This window comes from Hyperoodon ampullatus (assembly GCF_949752795.1).
Source record: "Hyperoodon ampullatus genome assembly, contig: scaffold_738, whole genome shotgun sequence".
Lineage (NCBI taxonomy): Eukaryota > Metazoa > Chordata > Mammalia > Artiodactyla > Ziphiidae > Hyperoodon > Hyperoodon ampullatus.
Window position 1 is genome coordinate 17,842 of NW_027640384.1, and position 27,147 is coordinate 44,988.

At 45.9% G+C, this 27,147-nt stretch overlaps 2 protein-coding genes across 2 annotated transcripts; one reads left to right on the top strand and one right to left on the bottom strand.

Annotated features, from left to right (window-relative positions):
* Nucleotides 1-11,935: 11,935 nt before the first annotated feature.
* On the top strand, nt 11,936-15,874 carry MMACHC (metabolism of cobalamin associated C; the record flags this gene model as incomplete). The annotated part of the gene is made up of 4 exons (XM_079728726.1): nt 11,936-12,016; nt 13,781-13,975; nt 14,703-14,855; nt 15,461-15,874. 4 exons carry the CDS (start codon nt 11,936-11,938, stop codon nt 15,872-15,874), a joined length of 843 nt encoding a protein of 280 aa, XP_079584852.1.
* A 1,299-nt stretch (nt 15,875-17,173) lies between these two features.
* On the bottom strand, nt 17,174-26,340 carry PRDX1 (peroxiredoxin 1). The gene is made up of 5 exons (XM_079728727.1): nt 26,229-26,340; nt 23,810-23,963; nt 22,950-23,072; nt 22,493-22,623; nt 17,174-17,529 (listed from the first exon to the last, which is right to left on the bottom strand). Exons 1-5 carry the CDS (start codon nt 26,332-26,334, stop codon nt 17,444-17,446), a joined length of 600 nt encoding a protein of 199 aa, XP_079584853.1. The 5' UTR covers nt 26,335-26,340; the 3' UTR covers nt 17,174-17,443.
* Between the last annotated feature and the right edge of the window lie 807 nt (nt 26,341-27,147).

Here is a 27,147-nt window from a genome sequence, read left to right on the forward strand (position 1 = left end):
ACCTCAAAGGATGTTATTAAGATAAAATGAAGTAATGTATATAAAGCACTTAGAACAGTATCTGGTACACAGTAAGTACCATGTAAGTATTAGCTATGATACAGCTAATGGTGAGTGAACAGGCAATGCACATTTTGGAGCAACCCCAAAGGGAAGCAATTTGGCAACATATTTCACAATTATAAATGCATATATCCTTTGACTTAGAAATCCCACTTTCTATAAAGTGATCCCACAAATATCCTTGCACCCATGTAAAATGACACATGTTCAAGGGTCTCCATTACAGAATTGCTTATAATATCAAAAGAGTAGAAGCAACACACATGTACAACAATAAGGAACTAGTTAAATTATGATACATCCATTCAATGAAATACTGTGCAGATTTTTTGAAAAAAAGCAGAAACTCTCTATGTACTGATCTGGAAAGATCTCCAAGATACATTAATTGAAAAAGCATTTTGGGGGTAATGGGTTGAAGGTGCAGCACAGTGGGGACTATGGACTAACTTTTGCATGAAAAGTAGGAAAAATACATTCATAATTGTAAGCATTTGCCTAAAGGAAGTCTAAAAGAGTGTAAAGAAACCAGTAAAAGTGGTTGGGCAAGGGACATGGAACTGCATGGATGAGGAATAGGCATAGGAGTGAGACTTTCACTGTTTATATAAAATATATAAATATTCGGCTATTTATTTAACCATTTGAATGTATTACCTATTCAAAAATTAAATTAAAAAAAACTAACGCTCAGAGGATAAAAAATTTGCCTACAATCATATAACTAATCATAACAGGATTGATGACAGTTAGGACTTCCATTTTTTTCCTTATATCACACTACCTTTCTGAAATTTTCAGGAATGTAAGATTTAAAAATTATCACAAGTAAGCCTTTCTCTGAAACAACCACTCTGAGTGCTCAGTAGAAATAACACCAGTGAGACTACATTGACGTCATCTCCATATGATGACTTGGAAAACAGTATAATACTCATTGTTGGCCCAAAACATTCACCATCACCCACACTATACAATGTAATACTTGGGCTTCATTTACCAGAAGGAGACAAAATTCTCATAAAAGCCCTTATCATAGATTTCAAATTCCAACACAACATTCATTTTGCAGAAAGATGAAATGTACGACACGAAGATTATATTTATAAACACTTTCACATAGAGAAAAAATAATGAAAACAAGTCAGCTTTCTACTCTAAATAAGTCAGGGAATGAGTACATGTAAATATGTAAATGTGTAATTTACTTTTTACAAATAATGTAAGTACAAAATGTCACTGGGGATACTGGGTTGGAGATTCCCTAGTCTAGCTTCTCAGCACATACACTTTTAAACAGAACTAAACAGGCCTATCATATTCCAAATCACAAAAGATCTGTGTTTGAGACCATCCCAAATAGACATCTGTTTGAGAGAATAATACATCATACATCCAGGGCTTCAAGTATTTGAGGATCTCGACATTAATTCACACACAAATATCTGTACCATCTAGTACTGCTTTTAAACAAGTGCCAAGGAATGTCCAACTCAATTCTGGGTCCCTTAGTTCTGAGCAGCCCCACATATAGGACCCATTATCTCCTCTGTTCCATTTCCCGCTTCATAGTGGGCAACTATGACATCCATATTGATGACATATCAATATCCTTTATAGCCCCTTAACCTCCCACTACTTCAATAATCTATACATCTATTCCCCTTCAACAGCACTGAGACAGTTACACTCTGGTTTTTTGTTTTAAGTTTATTTATTTATTTATTTGTTCATTCTTTCATTCATTCATTTATTTTGGCTGCGTTGGGTCTTCGTTGCTGTGCGTGGGCTTTCTCTAGTTGCAGCGAGTGGGGGCTACTCCATTGTGGTGCGCAGTCTTCTCATTGTGGTGGTTTCTCGTGTTGCAGAGCATGGGCTCTAGGCACGCGGGCTTCAGTAGTTGTGGCTCGCGGGCTCTAGAGCACAGGCTCAGTAGTTGTGGTGCACAGGCTTAGTTGATCCGCGGCATGTGGGATCTTCCCAGACCAGGGTTCGAACCCGTGTCCCCTGCATTGGTGGGCAGATTCTTAACCACTGCGCCACCAGGGAAGTCCCTACACTGTTTTTTGTTTTACCTTGAAACTATATTTATACTGAACTCTCAGCTTTCTCATTCTATTTTTCTTACAAAACCGAGTCTTCAACCACATTTCTGATTGTCTCCTTATTCTCCAAGTACACCAGCCCCAATGAAGGTTTTATTTCTCACAGCCCCAGCTCTGACGCTCAAAGTGCATCATACCATCATACCTCCCACACTATCACTAGCAATGTAAAATTACTCTCCATTTTACCTTTCTTTCTTGTAAATTCCAATTCTGGATCAACCCAATCATCTTTTTTGCCCTCTTGCTCTTAGGCTGCTGGAGTGGAAAATGCATGCTCCTGGGCCCCACTACAAATATATATATTTCTAACTTTAACTGGGCTTAAATGTGTCAGCAATCTTTTTTATTTAATCCTTAATCCAGGGACTTCCCTCCCTGGTGGCGCAGTGGTTAAGAATACGCCTGACAATGCAGGGGACACAGGTTCGAGCCCTGGTCCGGGAAGATCCCATGCCGCGGAGCAACTAAGCCTGTGCACCACAACTACTGAGCCTGTGCTCTAGAGCCCGCGAGCCACAACTACTGAAGCCCGCGTGCCTAGAGCCCATGCTCTGCAACAAGCAGCCACCGCAATGAGAAGCCTGCACACTGCAATGAAGAGTAGTCCCCGCTCGCCGCAACTAGAGAAAGCCCACGTGCAGCAACGAAGACCCAACGCAGCCAAAAATAAAAATAAATTAATTAATTTAAAAAAGAATCCTTAATCCATTCCTCTTTCATTTTCCATTGAATATTTCCATGGCCATAATACTCAAGCCAGAAACTCACCATAGTTCCTTCAGTCTCCAAAGATAATTGACGTCTCCACAGATAACTGATCACATCAACAAAATAAAACCATCTTTTAAACTCTCTCACCTTCCTTCCCTCCTACCACATCATTATCCATCTCGATGTCTATCCTTTTGGTGTCAAAGAATGAAATGCCCAACATATCTCCTAAATAAAATTTCCCCTCAACCTACCATACTAAAAAGAAAAACACACATGTGCCATAGTGGAAAGAACACAGGTTTCAGAGCTAGACAGGCTTTTTCAATTCTTGCCTATAGCCTTCCCAACTGTAAAAGAGGGATACTGATACATAAACAAGGCTGTTGTGATCTATAACACATCTTTATGATACCTGGCATATAGCATAACCTCAACAAAGGTGTTTCACTACTATCAGCTCTCCTTCACAACCACAGTTGTTGAAAGAGTAATTTTAGTCACTGTCTCACATTTGCTCCTCAATCCACCCTGATCTGACTACTGCCATCATTCCCACCATCACGCTATCTAAAGTGTCTTTCAAAGAAAGCAAGTGGGCCTCCCTGGTGGCGCAGTGGTTGAGAGTCCGCCTGCCGATGCAGGGGATACGGGTTCGTGCCCCGGTCTGGGAGGATCCCATATGCCGCGGAGCGGCTGGGCCCGTGAGCCATGGCTGCTGAGCCTGCGCATCCGGAGCCTGTGCTCCGCAACGGGAGAGGCCACAACAGTGAGAGGCCCGCATACCACAAAAAAAAAAAAAAAAAAAAAAAGAAAGCAAGTGATCTCCTAATTACTAAATTCAGTGGTTTCTTCCAAATTCTCATTATACTGGTCATACACCACATCATACACTGATGGTCGCCCTCTCCCTTCTTGAAACCCTTTCTTCCTTTGGCTTCTATCATAATGCCATTCTGTTCCAGTTCTTGTCCCACTGTTTTAACCTCTCTTTCTCAGTGTCTATTACCCTTTAAACAATGATATTCCTTCTGGTCCACAGCCCTTTTCTTCTCTTCTTTCAGTATTACCATCCCATACTAAGGCTTCAAATATCCCCCATACACTCTTTGTTGACCCTCAAATATACGTATTCAGTTCCAAACTTTCTCCCAGTTTTCAGACCCAAATTTCCATCTACCCACAATGATACCTGAAAAACACCTCAAACTAAACTTGTCCAAAACCACATTCATTACCTTCCCTCAAAATTGCTTCTTTATGTTCCCTATTTCAATTAACACTACCAAACCATCCCATCAGCCAAGTTAGAAATCCCCCACTAACTCTCTCAACTCTATTTTGAAATCTCATGGAACTGCATGCCATTCTCTTCATTTTCCTACCACTATTCCCCTCTGACCTGGATTAGCACACTACTTTCCTGCCTACCTAGGCTTTCTGCCTCCACGCTCTTCACTTTGAATTCTTCCTCCATATTTTCACCAGAGATAATCAACCATACCAAACTCCTGCTTAAAAGCTTCAATGGCTTCCCATACCTACAGAATAAAGTCCAAATTATTTAGCAAAGTTTTTTTCAGAGGGATACATTGAAAGGTTTTTAAATTCGACAAACCCGGTTTCACTTCTAGCTAAATCTGAATACTGGCTTAGTCCAGAGTGTTCAAAGTTAAGGGTAAAAGGCAGAGGAGGGAAAAGGAAAGATGCGGAGAGGAGGGATGACAGGGGAGGAGTGAAAAAAAGGAGTCAGTAGTGTCTGAGGGGAGGGAAGTATCTTTCGAGGGTAGAAGTGGGTGTTTTCGAGGGTGTTACGTTTGAGAAAAGTGAGGGAGTCCAGATCTCTGAGCGAACTGACAGGGTGGAGCTGGAGGTCTCAGAAACGGGAGTTCTCCGAGGAAACGAAGAAGTCCTGAGTCTCTGAAGTGGGGAAAGTGCCTGAAGGAGTCGGGGACCAGGTCCCAGATACGAAGGAACTTCTACGTGTTCCGGGCCTCTAAGGTGAGGAGGGAGAAGGCGCGGGGCGGGGGGGAGGAGCCGTCCCGGGACCCTGAGGGAAGTGAAAAGAGTAGGGGAAGGGGTCGAGGAGTGTCCCCAGCCGCTGAGAGGAGGCTCCGGGAAGCGAAGGAGTCTTGCCAGTGCTAAAAGACCGGAGCACCAATGCTCCGAAGCCCAGGCGGGTGGCAGCCGCGCACGCGGGCCGGGGTGCCCCGGGTTAGTGCCCCACGCGCTCTCTTGGCGTTACCTGAGGCGGGACTGAGCAGCCAGAGGGGTGCCTGCGCGGGCGGGAGGGGGAGGCGGAGGCAAAGAGGGAGCATAGTAGCCCTCACAGCTCGGAGGCGGCAGCGGCTCTTAGCCTGCGGAGGCGGTAGGGCTCCCTCGCGCAGAAGCCGGCGACTCGGCTGGGCCAGCGGCGGCGGAGGACGAGGAGGCTACTGCCATGACCCCGCAGTCGGGGCCGCTCCCCCCGCCTGTTCGGCGAGGCCAGGAGAATGATCCGGCCGGCGAGCCAAAGAGCGCAGCTGGAAGCGCCCTGGGCTGCCCGGCCGCGAGCGACTGAAACTCCTGCTCAGGCGGGCAGGGAAGCCAGGGGCGGGGTTTCAACGGTCACGCCCCTCTTCTCAAGCCCTCCTTCAGAGCAGCCAATCAATCGTTAATCCTGGAAAAAACGAGCTAGTGGAATTGCCCAATTAGCACTAGGAATGCCACGTGGTATGAGGGTGGACACAATGGGCGTTCAGAAAAGCCAATCATCAGCCCAAAGCGCCAACTCTGGAGGACGAAGGGAACCAATAGGAAGGAAGGAGAAGTAAAAACAGAAGAGGCAGTGTGCGGGAAAGGCGGAACCAAGGGCGGAACCAAGGAGGAGGGAATACACCTGGGGAAAACCCGAGCCCAGGAGCCTCTCAGAGGGCGGGACAGTAAACACAAAATGGGCCAATCAAAATTCCAAACATATAAGCGCTTGGTAATTGATAAAGGCAACAGAAAATGGATTCTACTGGCGCGGCTTTTGGCTTGGTGAAGATATAGCTGAATAAGGACTTGAGTAGGCAAAAGCCGTATGAACGCAGAGTCGGACAGGATCTCACTATAGTGTGGAGGGAAAACTGAAATAAACAATTATTAGCGACTTGAGATAGTAAGAGCAATGGGTATAAATGCTGAGCGAGCAATACCTCTAAATTAAGAGATTCGATTTGGTGAAGCCTTCTTCCAGGAGGTTAACACTTGAGCTGGCTTGAAAACAGGGTAGGGAATAAGAATGTTATTCAGCTGTTCAACAGGCACATATTTCCTCATGCTTTCCATACGCCTGGACCTCATGCCTGAGCAGATTGAAGCTTCCAGGGCAAGAGCAGGCAAACAGTGGAGTATGGCCTTCCTGCACCCACGTTCCCTGGGGTTAGAGACCTCCTCCTTTCTGCCATCTTTAGATTTGCCTCCTGTTGGAAGGGTCTTGACAGATGAGTGGGATTTGAACAGTTGGAGTATAGGTGGTGTGCATTTTTGGTGGCAACAAAGTTTAAGAAAGATGTGTGGTAAGAGATAGAGTGGAGAGAGAAGAGGTTAAATGTGGGTTCAGCTTAAATGCCAAACTTGTCCTTTCTTTTTTATGCTGTGAGAATTATCAGAGGTTCTTTAGCAGGAGAGTAGCCTTTACAGGACACTGTTTTAGGAAGATTGATAGCTCACAGGATCTCTAAAGGGAGAAAAGAGGTCACCATCGCCCAGTCCCCTTGGCAAGCCTTTTCTGTATCATTCTCCTGGCAACAAATCATGTGCTGCCACCTGGTGACAGTTCAAATACCATTGTTCCACATTGCTATTTAATGTTTCTCTTGGAGCCCTGACACCCTTGCAAACCTGTCTTCCACAGACCTTGATGCAAAGTAGTTGATAAATAAGTAGAGCACTGGTAGCAAGTAGATTAAATGGTGCCATTATGCCAGATATATCACCTGCCCAGGAAAAGATGTAAAAGACAGGGGTTCCTTGTATCTGCTTCAGCAGGAAGATGAGCCTTCATGGGAACTTTTGGGTTTTGTTTTTTTGAACAGGTTCTGTTTGACCCAGGTCTCATCTCTACCATTCCATTCTCATCAATCTCCCTAATGCTGAGGGGGAAGAAAACATGAGGATTGCCTTATAGCTATTCAGGTGTCAAAGGCCCACCCTTCATGACCTGTCTGCTGGTTAGGCCAGGGCCTTGAATGTACCCCAAAACAGGAAGTAGTTCCTGCCCTACTCACCCCAGTCTTTTATTATGCTTTTATTTCAGATAACTGTCTCCTCTTCCCAGCTAGACTGAGCTAAGAGATGGGAGTCCACTGCATATCTTAGCTTAGGACAAATATATACCAGGACTGGTATGTATTATGCTCAATAAACATCCACTTGGTGGATAAATGACATTATTTTTGGGGCTGTATTTAGCACTGGAAGAGATCTAATGAGACCTCAGTGAGATGCTGCTACTTCTAGGGAAACCCTGGACTGCACTGTCTAGAATACAAAGCCCAGGTAAGAAAAAAGTAAAGCTTCCCTTAGTCTACCCAGGAAGGTATACTTCCAGAGAGCAACCAAGTGGTGGAAGGATCAGAACCAATAGCCACAAAGCATTTTAAAAAATATAATAGGAAATATCAGAGTGCATAACTCTTAGTAAGAATAGTATTGAATCATAAAATTTGTTTCAGTTAATAAATACATACATTTATATTTACTATGCTACAATGTAAACTGTATTTCTTACTGGAGGTCACAGTCAAAAAGCCCTGAACGCCAGTGGACTAGAGGTAGAGACTGAAAGAAGAGAGACTAAGGAGGAGACTGCTGCAGAAATGCAGTCTTGCCCTCCTCTGCATCCCCATAGCAGTACTGCCCCAGAGCATTGTCCTACCTCATTCTACCCACCAGAATGGGAGCTATTCCTTCCAACGTCCACTAAGCACAGGGCCTGCACTCAGAAGATACAGTTATAAATGTCTATGAACTTGGATTTCAGAGAGAGAGGTGACAGGAAGCAGTCAAGTCACAGGAAGAAGAAAAGGTACAGCTAAGTCTATCCCATGTGGGTGCTGATTCACAGAAAACACATCAGGGAGGATTAAACCATTTTATTGCTTGTGGGTAAGGCTGGACAGGCAGTGACAAACCTCAGTAGGGAGGGCAAATACCAGCTAGATCAAGAGGGGAGGGGAAGGGGACCCAGAAACAGGACCTTGGAGGGGAAGGTGAGCAAAGAAGACATCATCCTACTGCTCTTACAAGTCCTTACAGTCACTCAGGAGCATCTTGGGGCCCTTAAAGTATAGGGCTCTGGACCTGGAGCTGAAAGCTGCTGGGCTGCAGGTTAGAAAGGGTATGCCTCGGGCTTCCCTGGTGGCGCAGTGGTTGAGAGTCCGCCTGCCGATGCAGGGGACGCGGGTTTGTGCCCCGGTCCGGGAAGATCCCACGTGCCGTGGAGCGGCTGGGCCCGTGAGCCATGGCCGCTGGGCCTGCGCGTCCGGAGCCTGTGCTCCACAATGGGAGAGGCCACAACAGTGAGAGGCCCGCGTACCGCAAAAAAAAAAAAAAAAAAAAGAAAGGGTATGCCTCTGGAGATCTAAGAGGAAAGAAAGAGAAGAGAGAACAAATCATCAGCAAGCACTGTGATATATACAGACCTACGCTGTGGGCCCTGATGGGGAAGGACATAAAGGCCTGACTTGGGATAAGGAGCAACAGAGGCTGATGGATTCACAAAGAAAGAGGCAGAGACTCCATTCTACCCAATGTCAAACAATTAGGCAGCTGGCATCCAGGCACCATTCAGATTCAGCTTCCCCCAGAACCATGCCTTACCCCCACCTAGCCACCTTAAAAGTTCCCAACTACTGTTACTGTCTGGAAGACTGACTTCAGAGCTAGATGAAGAAAGAGACATGGCGAAGGTGGCAGCCAGGGGCAGCTTAGATTGGAGGACGTGAACGGAAGTCCTGCAAAGGGGAAAGAATCAAAGGCAGAGATGGTGATGGTGGGTCAAGGGGGCCCTCCCAGCACAGAACTGTCCTCCTTCCTGAGGCTAGGACTCCAGTCCCCTCCGCCTTTATCCTCCAAATATATAGAAATACCTCCGTGACTCTGTGTCAAGTAAAGAATGCCCAGTACTGCCCGTATGGGCTGCAACCCCTACCATACCACCCCTACCAGCCCATTTCAAATCTAAGATAGCTGAACTTTGGTCCCTAGTGCCTGGTCTCTGTGAGACAAATCCCTTCCACTACCTCAAGCACCCATACTCCCTGACCTGAGGAGGTCGTGCTCCCACCGGGCCTCCTGGACCTCTGTCCTGGCAGCCTCCAGGGTGTGACTTTTGCCCTCCTGGCCACTTTCCAGCTGATCCAACATCTGCCAGACCATGGGCCCAGGTAGGATCAAACCTCTCCCTCTCCAGGAGCAACTCCCCCTCCCCACAATTAGCCTCTTCAGCACACTTGGAACCCTCATGTGGACAAAGACAGTTTCTCATGGCCAGGATCAGAGGGCTTGGGAAGAAGAGCTTTGGAGGCAGGTGGAGTCAGCACAGGGAAGAGAAGGAATGAGACAGGGATAGGAGAGGGTATCCTGGCCCGCCTGTGAAACAGGATAGACAGAGAAAGGAAGGGGCCTCCAAAGGGAGATGTGAACAGATAGGTCCGATCCTGGTCCTACCTTCCAGCTGTGGGCCTGAGCTTGCTGCCCCTCAGTCATCTGTTTCAGCAGCAGCTCCTGGTGCTGGCCTGTGGATGAGAGAAAATGTAAGGGGGATGTTCTCCAACTTCCTTCCTTCCCCTTCTCTGGCACTGAAAACTAGGACAGAAGCATTCTGGTCCAGCTGTTGAGAAGTTTCCAAGCTGACTGGGGAGACTAGACTCACACCATGAGAGGTAAGACAAAATATTTGGCCAGATTTCTAGGAAGCTCAAGCAGTCAGAGCTATGGTCATTTATTAGGAAAGCAAGAAGGCTTTCCAGAAAAGGGAACAGGTGACTTCATACCCACCCCCAATCTTTTACTCACTCAGCTGGTCCTGCAGCAACTTCAATTCCTCCTGAAGAATCTCAGACTCCTCCCACAGCAGTTACGGCCTGCAGGGATGACAGCAGTGTCATTCTAAAGCCAATTAACAAGCCCAGAGGAGGCTACCAGAGTACCAGGAGTTCAGAGGCCTGAAGAAGGCGAGGTTTTGCCCATCACTTACTCATTCTGCAGCTCTTGGTGAAGGCCACTGGTAGCACTGCACTTTTGTGGTCCTGTTTGTATTTGGGCTCGGGCCTGTTCCTGTACCTGGCTTCGAAGGCCCTGCAGTTCCCTTCTCAGCCCCTCCAGGCGTTGCTCCAAGAGAAGGACCCTTTGCTCTGGGCCCCCCTGCAGCAACCTTAGTGATGCTGTAGTGGGACAAGTTGGGGATCAGCCCCTCTAAGAACTTCACACATGAGCCTAGAGACTCCACTTGCAAATCAAGACACAAGTACACACACAACAGGAGTGCAACAAAATGTGTTCACACATATGAGGCTGTGTATATGAAGAAAAGAACTGATCAGATACCTTCTAGGGCAGAGATCTGGTACTTCTGCTGCTCTCGCTCTTCCAGCAGGCCCTGCACAGCCTGCTTTAGTGCCTCAGTCACCTACCCAGGCAGAAAAACCACATGAGCTACTATGTAAGGGGCTCCCCCAAACCCTGGTATCCTCGTCTCACGCAAACCCCAAACATACTCATGTAGGATTCCATGCCTCACCTGAGCCTGGGATCGAAGCTGGGATCGAAGAATCGTTACTTCATCCCAGAGAAAAGATGCACTACGGGCCTCAGCCCAACTTAGTCTCTCTGGGACAATGGGAGTCTCTAGAGCCCAAGGCTGTTGAGCTTGGACTCCTGACTGGGGAGGTAAGTAATGAGGGGAAATCCAGGTCCCAGTCAGGTCTCCTGCTGAGGGAATAAGGAAGGGACAAGTGCAAAGCCTATTGGGGCGGGGGGGGGGGGGAATGTTTGTTCAGGAAAAGAAAAAGCTGGAATTTGGAAGGAATAGTGGACGGCATAGGCACTGGAAAAAGGCAGATTCTGGAAAGAGAAAAGGCTGAGGGATAGGTAGAAAAAGGAACAATACCCGCGGTGGAGACTCCAAGGGGATATAGCCTTTGCTACAAAAAAACAAATGTACAGGCCAATGAGTTCTGTCTTGCAGTCCCTTAACCCACATCCCCTAAACCAGAGGGCGGGGACTCAGGCGCCCCCTCACCTTAATCCTGGCCACATTTCCGTCAGTAGCATTGAGAAGCGCGTCGAGCTGCTCAGACCAGCTCAGGCTCCGACTCATAGCCTGCGGCAGAGCTCTGGCTCCCTGGCATCTTATGCCCTTGCTCTCCCAACTGTGGACACCCAAGGCACAGCTCAGGAAAGACCACAACGTCAGATCTAAAGAGGTGAGTGAGGGATGCAATAATAAAGGTAAGGATGCAGTATCAGACCAAAACTGCGCCTCTGGGACTAGTCAGGGGAGCAACGTCCTTGGGGAACTGGAGGAGAAGCGGGATGCCCTGATACGCAGGTATCAGGTGGGAGTTAAAAGGTACCAAATCTTGGTCGAGACCTCTCCAGACGCACGACACTTGCACCATCACACCGAACCTGTGCCAGCGACTACTGCCGCCGCCCGGTTCAAACCTTACGGTAGGCCGGGAAAGCCCGACTTCGCTCTGGCCTCCGCGGTGCCACTTGGGAAACTGAGTTCACCTCTACTGGAGACAGCTGGCGATGCAGGCTACCAAACTACGTTTCCCTGGAAGCAGCACGCGCAGTCACACGCCGACCGTGAAGCTTGCCGGGAAACCGAGTCTTTCTGCTTCTGTAGTGGCTGTCTCTAAGGACTGAATGAACTACTCATCCCAGGATGCATCGCGCAGAGAGTCCAGCTGCCGATCCCAGTAGTTCTTGGGAAATGGAGTCCAAGCTGCTTCAAAGCTTAACGCCCCGAGTTACCCTGAGACTCCATTCCCCAGCAGGCTCAGCGTGTAGCGTGCGCTATGGAGCCGCAAGTCGCAGAGCTGAAGCAGAAGATTGAGGACACGTTGTGCCCTTTTGGCTTCGAGGTTTACCCCTTTCAGGTTGGTTTATCCCTACTGTGGTTTTAGGGCGAAGTGTATGGTTGGCTTCGGTGCCACCGGTGTGAGGCCCTGGAGTCCTCTGAACTTTCCCGAGCTCTTCTGGCCCCGTGTTCGTTTGACGTATCGGGACAGGGTCTCAACGGGCGCTTGGGGTAAACGGGTAGAGAACTGTTGCAGGTTTGTCCTTTTACCCTCATACAATGCCGGATTGATGAATAGGAGACACCATATGATCTAGTAACCCTGTGGCTTTGTCACCTACGTAATTTACAGAAAGAAAGGTACTGTGGGGCCAGAGTCATTTTGGAAGCTTCCCGAAGGAGTTGGGAGGAGGGCAAGGTCTGGAATGTTTGCATGGCTAGAATTTAGGTCATCTGATTAGCGAAGGGCATTCATGGTGTTGAACAAGCAAACAATTGGCTGGGTTGTTCCATCTACCAATAAAAGGTTACATTCATGATGTTGCCAGTCACCAGTGCTGAGCTGGGTATAGAAACTATACACTTGCCTGACACAGAAGTCTTGCTCACATAGGTCCATTTCCCCATATCCAGTGCCCCCTGCACTGAGCCCTGTGCTTGGAAACAAAGCTAAATCAACTCAGCTTGAGCCTTTTGCCTGATGCTTAAGAGGCAGCCCACTTCCACCTCTTCCACTGAGTGGCACACAGCAGTGCTGGGAGAGGATTATAGAGGAAGAGGTAGGTTGGATCTAGCCTCAGAGAGGCTTCCCTGTTAAAAATGGAGTTGAACTATATATGAAAAGATAGATTGGAACGTTATGTACATCCCAAATATCAGGAAGAGCTTGAGTAAAGGTGTTGAGGTAGTAGTGGTGGATGTCAGGTATGGGGGAGAGTGGGAATGCCTAGCTGGTGCAATCAGGTAGGCCTGGATAGGGGGAGCTATGGTATTGAACAGTGCCATATACAGCCCTGCCAGTCATCCTAAGCTCCTCCTTCTCTCACCTCCCTAGCTCCACATACAATCAGCCACTGAGACCTTTAGCAATCTGTCTCCTATCCCAGATCCATTCCCTTCCATTCACCCCATCTATGCTCTTGGTCCAGGCCACTATTTCTCATTTGAATTTCTGCAGTAACCTCCTCGCTGTCACTTTGCCTCCATTCCATCCTCCACACTGCAGCCAGACTGATCTAAAACTGATGATGTCAGTTTACTCCTTAAATCTTCAATGGCTAGCCCCTCATTGTCACCAAATTAGACCCATATTCCTCAAATTGGTAGTATTCAAGGCCAGTCACAGTCTTACTCCTACTGATCTCTCCAACCTTCTCTCCCTCTGCTCCCCTCTACAGATGCTTCACTTCTGTCAAACTAGACAATTTGCTATTCTCCAACTATGCCTTGCACTTTTTACCTCTGTTTACACTGGGACCTATTTAAAACACACACCAGATTCTCCCTCTCCACCTCAGCCTGTAAGTTTCCTTCCTAGCCTTAAAGACTCAGCTTCCAAGAAGCCTTTTCTAATTTCAGAGGGCCTTCACTGGCCTTGTTATTGCACTTATCACAATATAATCAATTTTTTTTGTCCTTAGTTTTTTATGAATTCTTTGCCTATTTTAACTGCCAGATTCAGATGCGCCCCCATAAACACACATCATACATCAGTAGAATTTCATTGATTAAATAAGATGGAGGCTGGGCAAGATGCATGAAGCCTTGAATGTGAAGCTAAGGTATGGGCCTGGCTAAGGCCTAAGTTGGCCCTCTTGTGTGGCCTGAATTTTCTCTGTTCCAGGTGGCATGGTACAATGCACTCCTGCCTCCAGCCTTCCACCTGCCCCTGCCAGGACCTACCCTGGCCTTCCTGGTACTCAGCACACCTGCCATGTTTGACCGGGCCCTCAAGCCCTTCCTGCAGAGCTGCCACCTCCAACCACTGACTGACCCTGTGGACCAGTGTGTGGCCTACCACCTGGGCCGTGTTAGAGAGGTGAGCAAGGCTGGCTGTAGCCTTCCCCAGCTTCAAAACCTGCATCTGCTTCCAGCTCCTCGAAGCTTAGTGCAGGATCTAGACCTGCCTAGGGCTAGGAGCCACTTCCCAGGCAGAAGGGTATCCTAAAGCCAGCCTTGACAATGTGATCTCTCCCCATTCTGCCTTCTCACCCCAGGTTTGGCCACCTCCTCTAGCAGCCCCCCAGGTTTGAAACCAGTCTCACTCACCCTTCACTGATGGACAACTATATGATCAGATTTCCCTTGGCCTCCAAGCGAAATGGGAATAAGCCCAACATTCCCCACGCATCTCTCACCTTTCTTTGCCCTAGACCTGGAAGCTTTATGCTGTCTTTGGGGTCTTTTGAGGACAGAATACTCCCCCACTACACACTTTACATGTATACATACACACTTACACATACACTGGGTCTCCCCAAAGCTGGGCCGTGTCTTCCTCCACACTGGGCCTCCAGAGGGCAGAGCCAAGTCACCCCTCATAAAGGTTTCTGAACAAGACTGTATTTCCCTTCAAACATGGGCCCTCCTAGACACAATATCGTTTTCTTCACGCTGGAGCCCCCAGCCCAACTCCAAGTTTAAGGTCGTTTCCCCTTTAAACATGACTTCTGAGGACAGGGCCGTGTTAACACAACTTAAGGATCTGTTGGACATGGTCATGATTCCTCTTGTGCTAAAAGCTTCCATCTTGTTCTCTATCACAGAGCCTCCCAGAGATGCAAGTAGAAATCATCGCTGACTACGAGGTACACCCGAACCGGCGCCCCAAGATTCTGGCCCAGACAGCAGCCCATGTGGCAGGGGCAGCTTATTACTACCAACGACAGGATGTGGAGTCTGACCCCTGGGGAACCCAGGTCAGAGGGCAAATATGAATGAATAGGGGCTGAGAAAGAAAAGGAAAGGAAAATCCCTCAAGATTTCAAGTCCCAGGAGTTCCCTGGTGGCCTAGTGTTTAGGATTCCGTGGTTTCACTGCCATGGCCCGGGTTTATTACCTGGTTGGGGAACTGAGAATCCCGCAAACCGCGAGGCACAGCCAAAAGAAAAAAAAGATTTCAGGTGTCATTCTTCCACCTCCCCTGGGTAAAGGAATTGATGGGTACAATCCAGGACAAAGGTGCACCATGGTCAGGGGTCTGGTTCCTAGGGACACATCACGTCAGAGAACTAGTCTGTTCTTAGTCTTTGTGATAGAATGGAGGGGGCAGAGCTGTGATTAGAGTGGTGAGACTGGGAAGGTGAAGTTCAGCTCAAGGAACCTTGCCTTGTGGTCAGTGACTTCATGAAAAAAGTTGTCCAGGAGAGGGAATAGAAGAGTCCAAAGACTGACAGAGGCTCACATGTAGACTCAGAATGAGAAATGAGAATGAATAAGTGAACAAACCTAGCTTGCATTGCTGGTAGCTGGATTTGGTGCCAAGACGACCTCCATGACTGTTTTTTTCTTACCCACTCCCCAGCACATATCAGGTGTGTGCATACATCCCAGATTTGGGGGCTGGTTTGCCATCCGAGGGGTGGTGCTGCTGCGAGGAATAGAGGTGCCGGATCTGCCACCCACAAAGCCCCTCGACTGTGTACCTGCAAGAGCGGACCGGATCACCCTGCTTGAACGCTTCAACTTCCATTGGCGTGACTGGACTTACCGGGATGCTGTGCCACCTCAAGAGCGCTACTCAGAAGAGCAGAAGGCCTACTTTTCCACTCCGCCTGCCCAACGCTTGGCCTCACTGGGCTTGGCCCAGACCTCAGAGGAGCCTAGCTCTACATCCCAAGAGCTTCACTTCACCACATTCATACCCAGTAAGCCTCAGAATCCCAGCAGAGGCTGGCTCAGCCCCAGGGTCTCACCACCTGCATCCCCTGGCCCTTGATACCCTCCCCTCCCCTGTGGGATCCTCATTTATGACAGTGGCACCTGCTGGGACTTATTTGGCTAGACAAGATTTTATTGGGTACAAGATGATGTTTTGTTTTGTTTTGTTTTTTGCGGTACACGGGCCTCTCACTGTTGTGGCCTCTCCCGTTGCTCCGGACACGCAGGCTCAGCAGCCATGGCTCACAGGCCCAGCCATGTGGGATCTTCCCGGACCAGGGCACGAACCCGTGTCCCCTGCATCGGCAGGCGGACTCTCAACCACTGCACCACCAGGGAAGCCCCAAGATGATCATTTTTGATAAAGAATTATAGTAGAGATCTTAAATGAAGATAACAAGGCTTAAAGAAGTTTAGTCAAAAGACCAAAGCAGATCCAGACTTGCCACCTGCCTTGGAATATGGATTACCTGTTACCATTTCTCTGCAGTGCTTCAAGATGCTACATGTTACAGGGCTTAAGAAGCAACTACCCCTAAATAACGGTACCTGCCTCAGAGGATTATTATGGAGACTGAATAAATATGAAATAGTGCCTGGCATATAAGCTATTATTAAAGGCCCCAGGAATCCTATACTGCTGCTCATAGTTCTTGCTTGTCTGAATACTGGAAGGGTAGGTAGGTTGGGGTAGCCGTGTCTGGAAGGTGTCTAGAAGGGTACCACATGATATACAGGATTCTCAGTCCTGAATCTGCCCTAGCCTCAAGAGCCCAGGAGGAATCCACCTTTGCCCCACTGACAACCCTCCCTCAGGACAATGATATGAGGATAAGAACTACCCTTAAATCAAGGATAGAAACCCAGGGAAGCCAAGAGGTGCTCAGCACTGTGCTTCTGACACAGAAAGCCTACCCTATGAACACCAGCACTGTGTGTCTCCCCCTCCCCCTTTTAGTTCCAAAGGTACTGAAGCCTCTAACTCTGATCTTTTTACAGAACCAGTACCAGGCATTTATCAGAAGAGGCCAAGCTTCAGGTTTTCATACAGCCCTCCCAGTAGTGTAAAAGTAAATGTCAGTAATCTCATTGGGCTCTTAACCTGCAACCCAGCCTATAGCATAAATTGCAGTGCCTTGGCCAGTACTGTAGTAGGCCTTGCTCTTCTCCAGATATGGTGAAATGAAACACCTTGCTTCGAGGTCCATTCTCTGTATCTACTTGCATTTCCCCTCAATATAATTTCCTGATTCTGAGGCACTCTCACACCTCATTTTCCCCTAAAGAGGGAAAGCAAAAAGTAAATTCCTCTTACACTCAAAGGCTAATGTCCCCCTAAAATGAAGAATCAACAAGGTCTCAGCTCAAGTTTAATCAAACTACAAAAGACTGAAAGTGATACCCTACTACTATACACATCAGTTTGCCTGCCCCATAATACAGCTCAGGCCATTCCCTCCAGAGGAAGAAAGGCTGGCCTCCCCAACCCCTGCAGGAAAGGCCTGTCCTGTCCCACACCACATCTGGGCTGAGTGCAAGGTCTTGTGTTTTAAGCATGACAATAGTACAAAAGAGGTTTTGTTCTCATGACCACCTACTGCAGCCTGGCCCTAAAATGGCCCAGTGCTCACTTCTGCTTAGAGAAATATTCTTTGCTCTTCTGGACATCAGGCTTGATGGTATCACTGCCAGGCTTCCAGCCAGCTGGGCACACTGCAAGAGAAAAGGTACTAATTAATAACCTGATCAGTGGTGAGCTCCACCCTCCCAAGGACAATTGGATGCCTCAAAACCAAATCTGAGCCCTAAAGAGTTTCAACATTCAGGCACCAGGAAGCCCACCCTGCAGTGTGAGATCACTCAGCCTTTTAGTACAAAACTATAAATATGTAATTTAATCCTCACCAGAGCCCTAATTACTATGATACCTAATTTGTTCACAGAGTAACTGAAATTTAAAGAAATTAAGTAACAGCTTCAACTTTATACTTTGTTCTAAAAATAATCTGTCTAAAGCATGTACGGCAAAATATTACGATTTTGTTAACAGTAGGTAGTAGGTAAATGGGTATTCATATGTTCTCTGTAATTTTATGTATGCTTCAAAAATGCACCTTTTGAAAAATAAGCTTAAATGCTCTTCAACAGATGGTGCTGGAACAGCTGGACTTCCACATGTAAAACAACGAAATTGGACATCTATTCATACCATATACAAGAAATATACTCGCAAATGGATCAACAGCCTACATGAGCTAAAACCATAAACTCTTTGAAGAAAACACAGGGTGGTCAAACTTCATGACCTTAGATTTGGAAATGTACTCTTAGATATGATACTGAAAACACAAACAACAGTAAAAAACATAAGGTAAATTGGACTTGATTGACATTAAGGACTTCTGTAGATTAAAGGACATTATGAAGCGAGTGAAGACAACCCACAGAATGGGAAAAAATATTTATAAATCCTATCTGATAAGGGATTAACAGCCAAAATTGAAATCCAGAACTCCCACAGTTCAACAGATAACCCAATTCAAAAGTGGGCAAAGGACTTGAAAAAAGACGTATCTCCCAAGATATACAAATGGTCAAATAAACATATGAAAATATGCCATCACTAGTCAAAACTACAATGAGATACCACTTCACATCCCCTAGGATGGCTATAGTTTAACAAAAAAAAAAAGGAAAGTAAATGTTGGGAAGGATGTAAAGAACCCTTGGTATTGCTGCTGGGAATGTAAAATGGTGCACGTGCTGTGGAAAACAGTTTGGCAGTTCCTCAAGAATCTAAACATAGAATTACCATGTGACCCAGCAATTCTACTCCTATATATAGCCTCAAAGTAACTGGAAACAAGGATTCAGACACCAGTTCACCAATATTTTAGCAGTATTATTCACAATAGCCAAAAGGTGGAAACAACCTGTTAACCTGTTAACGGATGGATAGACATAACATTTTGTGTGTGTGTGTGTGTGTGTGTGTGTGTGTGTGTGTGTGTGTATCAGAATATTTATTTATTTATTTTTGCGGTGCGCAGGCCTCTCACCGCTGTGGCCTCTCCCGTTGCGGAGCACAGGCTCCGGACGCGCAGGCCCAGCGGCCACGGCCCACGGGCCCAGCCACTCCGCGGCACGCGGGATCCTCCCAGACCGGGGCACGAACCCGTGTCCCCTGCATCCGCAGGCGGACTCCCAACCACTGCACCACCAGGGAAGCCCTGTATCAGAATATTATTCAGCCTTTAAAAAGAATAATGTTCTGATGCATACTACAGCCTGGATAAACCTTGAAAACATTATGCTAGGTGAAAGAAACCAAATACAAATGGATAAATACTGTATGATTTCACTCACATGAAATACCTAGAATAGGCAAATTCATAGACACAGAAAGTAGAAGTTACCAAAGGCTGGAGGGAAAGGGCAATGGTAAGTTATTGCTTCATGGTTACTACTGCCTGTTTGGGATGATGAAAAAGAGAAACAGTGGTGACAGATGTACACCACTGTGAATGTAATGAATGCCACTGAATTATGCACTTAAAAAGGTAAATTATATATAACCACAATAAAAATTGATTAAAAAAAACCTTAAGTGACTTGCCCCCATACCCAAAAAAATATAAGCTAAAAAATGACAAAGCTAGGACTGTGTAAACCCTAACACTAAGCTGCTTCTACCCTCTAGCAGCCCTTCAGAGATCTGCAAGCAGCAAGCAGTTTGCCTTCTCAGTGTTCCTTAACTCTGCCAAACAAGAATGCCTGAAATAAGGGGCAGGACCTCCACAAAAGGTCCTGCTTGTTTCACTAAGTAACTGCCTGCTAGACCCTGGGGTAAGCAAAAGGTCCAAGTTTGAATCTTTCGCACACTTTATGCAGAAAAGCATAACCTTTCAACCTTTCCAATGATCCTAAGTTAGCAATGCTCCTTGGGCAAACCTGAGGAAAGTGAGGCAAGGGAACCAATCTCTGATTTTCCACTCTATTTGCTGTTTAGTCTTCTAGGAAGCATGTAGTCAGCAAAGTCCAGTAATGGAGCAGCAAAAATCTCACTTGCTCAGGTGAGAGAGGGGAAGCCCCTTTCAGTCCAAGGATGTCACAGCCTCAGATGTCAGACACTGCAAACAGCAGTCTGGGAACAAGGTATGGATGGAACAAGTACTAAATGGCAAACCCAGCTGCTTTACAAAATCTCCATTTGATTGTTACACAGTCATTGGCTTTAGTGGCACCAAAGGATTAGAACACAGGTCCTAAGCATAAACAAGCTTCCAAGAATAAAAAGCAACATAAAAGCAGAGACCAGACCCAGAGCCACCCCATAGTTTGCCAGCAAGGAAACCAAAGATTCTTCTGTCCAGGAATACAAATGATACAAAGATAGGAGGAATAATGAACCAGAAAGAAGGACCTTGACAATTTAGTCTCCTTGGCACTAAAGCCTCTTGGCACTTAAGACTGTACCAATACTTAATGACAGGACAGAAAGATCCACACTTGGATGTTTCACTCATACCCAACAGTGCTGGTTTTTCAGGATCAATATGGAGCCCAGAAGAACTGGCTGAGTCCCACATTTACCAGCTTTCAAGTGCAGCTGAAGTACCACAACTCTCGCCAACACAGAAGGCCCTAAACAATGACATTTTCAGCATTTTAAATTACCTAAGAAAAGGAGGGCTTTGAATTTGGATCCCAGTTCCACCATTAACTATGAATATATGCTGTTTGTTTGTTTATTTATTTATTTGGTTTATTTGTCCTTAAAAATAGGAACATAGGATTTTTTCAGTAAAAAATTTCTCTGTGGTATTTGTCAGTTCCACCCTTCTCTCTGCTAAAATGTAATGTAGTTTACTTAAAGACCCCTCCCCTGCAAAAAAGTGTAAAATTCAAGATCAAAAAAAATTTTTAGGTAAAAATAGGAACATAGGATATACAAACATAAGGTCATTATGTTGTACACCTGAAAATAATATAATGTTATATGTCAATTATATCTCAGTTTTAAAAATAGGAATGCAGGGTTATTTGTCAAATAAACAACACATGACAGCACCTCATATAGACTGCTTGGTTGGTATTTACATGCTCTCAAGTGGGAACTATCATATTATAAGCCATAAAAGGCTGCGCACAGAAAGCTGTGCCTGTTCTAATGGGATGGGAAGCAGCAGAGAACAAGAGTGTGAAGAAGCAAGCTTCAGAGTCATGAAAGCTTGGGTTCAAGAGTCTATGCAAGGTCCTAGCAAAGTCTAGTAAAGGGCCGACTTGGCCACTCCACAGCGCCTTCCGTCTTTGTACTGAACTTCATTCTCCACCAGAGGGCAGTCTCAGCAGCTGTCTGCTCCTTTAATGCAGAGTAAAGCCCACACATGCTTCTGCAAATGGTGCCTTCTGATTCCCATTACCTATTAGCCTTCCACTCTAGTCAAGCTAGCACTTTTGGGTCCCCCAAACAAACACCACTAATCCAGACTCTTAACTTCCACCTCCTTTAACTCACAAGATCAGAGCTGAAATGAGCCTTAGAGAGCTAGTCGGAACTACTTATTTTCTAGAGAAAGAAAATGAGATGTAATAAGACAAGAAATTTGTCCAAGTCCACCTGTGCACTTGGTATCAGTAGCACTTGATCACAACCATCTTACCCTCAATCATATTAAGCTGGGGTGGGGGTGGGGTTCAAGATCCCCTCCCCCTACACACCCAGCACCTGCAGCAGACGGAGGAGCTGAGTTCTTAAAACTCAACCCAGTTGGGATAAGGTTATCTCATTCCAACAACAACTACACTGGGCGGAGGTGGGGAGCTGTCAGAAGCTACAGCCTTATAAACTCAAAGGCTAGGAGCAAGTAGTTCAGGACTTTATCAAAACACTGCAATGAGAGAATATATAAGGAGAGAAGGGCTAGAGCAGTAAGAAAGACCTGCACTCTAGCAAATGCTAGATAAAAACCGTAAATTAAATCTACTCGGTCATGTTCAGACTCACAAAAACATCGTCTTTCATCCTGAAACTTCTAACGAAGAACCTTGGTATTTCATCTCAAACCCTTCAGCCCTAACCCCTCCTTCCTTAAAAAAATTTTTATATTGAGCATATATATAGTTTGGTATTTGTTGATTGTAAGTCTTACAAATACAACCACACTGCACCAACAGAATGGATTTTTAAAAGATAAAAATATATTAACTGTTTCTACCTACTGTCTTTGGATAAGTTATCTTAGTCCTATTTTCATTTCCATTTTCCAAAACTGGTTGGACATTACCCCAATCAAACAAATATGGTCTACAGGGATTAAGCTCTCCCCCCAGTAAATACTTGTCAAGAGCGGCATGGTTCATGTCTAGGTGTGATTCCCAGCCTTTTGTTTTGCCCTTAACACACCTATGGGATCCTCCTATACTCTTTTAATAAATTGAATCTGCAGCAGTGAGCGATACTAAATGATCAGGGGAGAAGCTGGGAATATGCAGTTGGAACAAGAAGCCTTTATATTCTCCTCCCCAGGCTTTTCCACTGCCCCACCCCCACAACCCACTATAATCTAGAGATGGCAACTTCTTCAAGGACATAATCACCCTTTTCTTATCTGGTAGACTTTGTCCCTCCCATCTTTCCCACTCCGCTGTCCTGTCACCAGGCAGACTGACTTACCTTCCCCATGTTTGTCAGTAAACTGGAAGGCCTGAACTAGTCTCAGTGTCTCATCCACAGAACGGCCAACAGGAAGGTCATTTATGGTGATCTGTCGAAGGATACCTTTATCATCAATAATAAAAAGGCCCCTGGAAAAAAGTATTAAAGGTTTGAGAGAGACAGTACAGTTTTAGAAACTGCTTTCTTAGAATAGAGAAGAAATGGAAATAGGCTGGTCTCCCACACTTGCACTGGCCTTCCCCTTAGGCCCAGCATAAAAGAATGAAATGAAACCATCATGCCATACACCTTAAACTTACACAGTGATGTCTATCAATTATTTCTCAATACAACAGGAAAAGAAATGAAATGAGAAAAAAGACTCCACAGATCAGGGCTCTACCTTTCAAATAAAAGGTCCTCAGCCAATGAGATAATTCTCCTGATGACTGTCAGCCCCCCAGCAGGTATATACCTGAATGAGATGCCTTCATCAGCCTTTAAGACCCCATAGTCCTGAGCAATGGTGTGCTTGGGGTCTGATATCAAGGGAATGTTCATGGGTCCCAGTCCTCCTTGTTTCCTGGGTGTGTTGATCCTACAGCAAAAAGCACACATACAATCACATTCATTCAAACTCTTGTGTAGCAAAAGCATTAACTATAACTATTCCTTCTCCTGTCCAACATTCCTAATCTAACTCCCCGGAAAACTTCAAACTTTTTCCAGCAGTAAAATAACGGGCTGAGGACAGTTAAGGTCACCAGGGTACACTCAGCTGTAATCCAAGCTGCTTTTCCTCTGCTGCCAGGCGGTAAGAACAAGAGAAATCAGAGCATTTGTACTCCTTCTATGAGGAGCCAGAAATCAATACTTGAGAAAGTCTATTGCCAAAGCCTCCCAGTCCCAGTTGCTGCTTAATTTAAAAGTCCAGGGCTTCCCTGGTGGCGCAGTGGTTGAGAGTCCGCCTGCCGATGCAGGGGACACGGGTTCGTGCCCCGGTCGGGGAAGATACCACATGCCGCGGAGCGGCTGGGCCCATGAGCCATGGCTGCTGAGCCTGCGCGTCCGGAGCCTGTGCTCCGCAACGGGAGAGGCCGCAACAGTGAGAGGCCCACCTACCGCAAAAAAAAAAAAAAGTCCATATGCCTGGACTTCCCTGGTGGTACAGTGGTTAAGACTCTGCGCTTCCACTGCAGGGGGCACAGGTTCCATCCCTGGTCGGGGAATTAAGATCCCACATGCCACACAGTGCAGCCAAAAAAAATAGTAATAGTAATAATTTAAAAAAAGAAAAACAAAAAAACTCCACGCCAAATGGACCAAGAGGTTTACCATGCCAGGTGACAGAAGTGAGAATCCACAGAAGCACCAATCACTTGGCAGTTGAGTTTCTTAAATTCTTCTGCCCTATCACTGAAAGCAATGATCTCCGTGGGGCACACAAAGGTGAAGTCAAGAGGGTAAAAGAAGAACACAACATATTTTCCTGGGAGGAAAAAAAAAGCCCAAGTTAGCCTTTGAAACAGACTTCCTGGGACTTCCCTGGTGGCACAGTGGTTAAGAATCCACCTGCCAATGCAGGGGACACGGGTTTGAGCCCTGGTCTGGGAAGATCCCTTACGCCGCAGAGCAACTAAGCCCATGTGCCACAACTACTCAAGCCCGCATGCCTAGAGCCCGTGCTCGGCAACAAGAGAAGCCCCCACTCTCTGCAACTAGAGAAAGCCCATGTGCAGCAACGAAAACCCAATGCAGCCATAGATAAGTAAATAAATGTATTAAAAAAAAAGAAAAGAATCAGACTTCCTTGCCTTATAGAGAATGTAAACCTGAAGACACTCTCCTAGGGAAAAAAGAAGCCTTTTTAAGTTGATGGCAGACACATTTGTTAAAATGCCAAGATGCTCAACAGAGAAGACTCCTTGCAGCTACTGTCAGAACCTCTTCCACAAGAAAAAGTTCTTCCAGTTTCCATGCTTTATTTTCCTGCCTCCATGTTAGCTGCCAACTACAGATAAACACTGTTCCGTCTAATTTTGATCTTTGGACAGTTAAAATCAGCACAAACACCAAGTTCTCCAGTGAAGAAAAAAAGCAAAGATGCAATTATCTACTGGACAGTCTAATGCCAATGCTTATAAAATCAGTGCCCAGCAAGAGCTGAATTGCTGCATTCTCTGCTGCAAGGCAATAAGACCAACAAGAGAAAGTCAGAACCTCTGCAATTCTTCCACAAGGAACCACAGTAATGCGATGGATAAGATTTGTTTATTTATTTATTTAGGCTGCATGGGGTCTTCCTTGCAGTGTGCACGGGCTTCACTCTAGTTGTAGTGTGCAGGCTCTGTAGTTGTGGCGAATGGGCTTAGGTTGCCCCGCAGCATGCCCGTGGCATGTGGGATCTTAGTTTCCCGACTGGGGATTGAACCCACGTCCCCTGCACTGGAAGGGGGACTCTTAACCACTGGACCACCAGGGAATCTCTGATGGCTAAAGTTTAAGTGATCACCTGAATAACCACAGACATGTTTCAAACAAGCCTGACAGGACAAGCAAAGAAACAATTTATAAGGCAAAAGTTCCAAAAATTCTCCTGGTAGGTAACAGAATTTCTAGTTGTAATTTTATGAAACTCATTCTGACTACCAATTGGAAGTATTCTAGATCTTCAACCTGAGGGCAGCTTCTCACTATACCTAATGGGCTGAGCTATTTGGAACAATTCCAAATATTCATTTATTTCCAGATAGCAACAATGTTTGAAAGTCAAAAACAAGCAGGTCCTTTTGACATTCACTTTGAAAGCCAAAATCACTATAAACACACTCACCTAAACAACCTTCCTCAGCGGCTTTGCCTAACAAGCTACAGCAGGTCAAGCCCTGGAGGGCACACAATAGCTCTTCCTAAACCTCATCTCATGCCTTTGCCCTTGGGCCAGGGTTACCTCCCTATGGTGCTGTACTTACCTTGTTTGCCAAGAGAAGCTTCTCTCCATAGGGCCCCACTTATCTGCTCTCATTCCAACCAATATGTGTAATTTGTTAAGAAACCTAGTCACAGGTTCTACCCAAAAGCTGACTCTAGGAACCGACTGTTACACCACCAAGAAAGGTATACTTGACACCTGAGTTTCAGGTTTGCATTCTAAGGAATTTGTATTTTCAATTGTCCCAGAAGACCCTGCTGCTCCATGACTGCAAAGTAAAAAGAGCCTCGTTAGAACTTGCTAGGTGTCTACTTGAAACTATTTAACAGAAAGGAGTTATTCTAATTGTGACATCAATTTTTCTCTGGGGGCAAAACAGTCAAGGGAATGTGCCTAAGCCCTCTGCCTAATACAGCAATCATGACACACATATTTCTTAAACTGAACTGAATATACAGTCTCACAGTTCCAAAGACTTTAGCTCTGAGACTTTAAATTGTTGAAGGCCTTTTATAACAGGATAATGAGAATATCTCCAATAATATAACTGAGGAGCAATACTGGGAAAATAATAAAGATATATGTCCAGACATAATGAAACACGTGCTTTCTCCAGAAGCAGTTTGGACTTAGGATATCTACCCTATGTTCACTGATGATAATCACCACTTCAATTCAATGGGAAGACAAAGCCTCTTACCCTAAAGACACAGGAGATATAAAAATCATTTTACAATCAAATATGACAAGAGATACAGAAAATGAACAAGCCATCCCTAGATTGTAACATAATTCCACATTAATGAACCTAACTACTCTTACCTTTGTAGTCAGATAGGCTGATATCTTTGAACTGACCATCTGGCATTACAGCAGTTGCTTTGAACTGGGGGGCATGGTGCCCAATTTTGGCATTTCCTGAAGACATATTGCGATCAGCTGGAAAAGATAAGAGGAAGTCAATTAGAAACAAGCCTTACTTTTCTAGATAACCAGCAACTTTCATCTACTTAGAGAATTAGCTGTAGAAAGTGTCCAGTGATGCTGAACATACAATAACATTTATTTGTATTTATTTATTTGGCTGTGCCGGGTCTTCGTTGCAGAGTGAGGGATCTTTAGTTGCGGCACGCAGGATCTTTAGTTGCAGTACACAGGATCCTTAGTTGTGGCACGCAGGATCTAGTTGCCTGACCAGGGATCAAAGCCGGGCCCCCTGCATTGGGAGTGTGGAGTCTTAATCATTGGACCACCAGGGAAGTTCCTACATTAACTTTTATAATAGTAAGAAGCATGAACCAAGCTTTCCAACTTTTCAAACAAAAATATTACACACCTCTGAATCTCAGCTCTGTTTTCATTTTTTTTTGTATTGTGCATTTGAAGTTTATTTTTATTTTTTATTTTTTTTGCGGTACGCGGGCCTCTCACCGCTGTGGCCTCTCCCGTTGCAGAGCACAGGCTCCGGACGAGCAGGCTCAGCGGCCATGGTTCACGGGCCCTGTGGGATCCTCCCGAACCGGGGCACAAACCCATGTCCCCTGCATCGGCAGGCAGCCTCTCAACCACTGTGCCACCAGGGAAACCCCCGAAGTTTATTTTTGTTTTTATTTTTTTACCTTTTATTGGAGTACAGTTGATTTACAATGTTATGTTTTCATTTTAAAATGGAAATTTCTTTACCAATTGGAGTAAACTCTTACTGTTCCTGAACCATCATTCGTACAATTACATTTTCTTC

Bases quoted from the DNA above. Each gene is read 5' to 3' on its own strand.
- PRDX1 (XM_079728727.1), bottom strand. From the start codon at position 26,334: ATGTCTTCAGGAAATGCCAAAATTGGGCACCATGCCCCCCAGTTCAAA. The intron at 23,964-26,228 runs GTAAGAGTAGTT...TTTTCCTCCCAG, and splicing joins CAGCCTATCTGACTACAAAG to GAAAATATGTTGTGTTCTTC. The intron at 22,624-22,949 runs GTATATACCTGC...ACTTTTTTCCAG, and splicing joins GATGAAGGCATCTCATTCAG to GGGCCTTTTTATTATTGATG.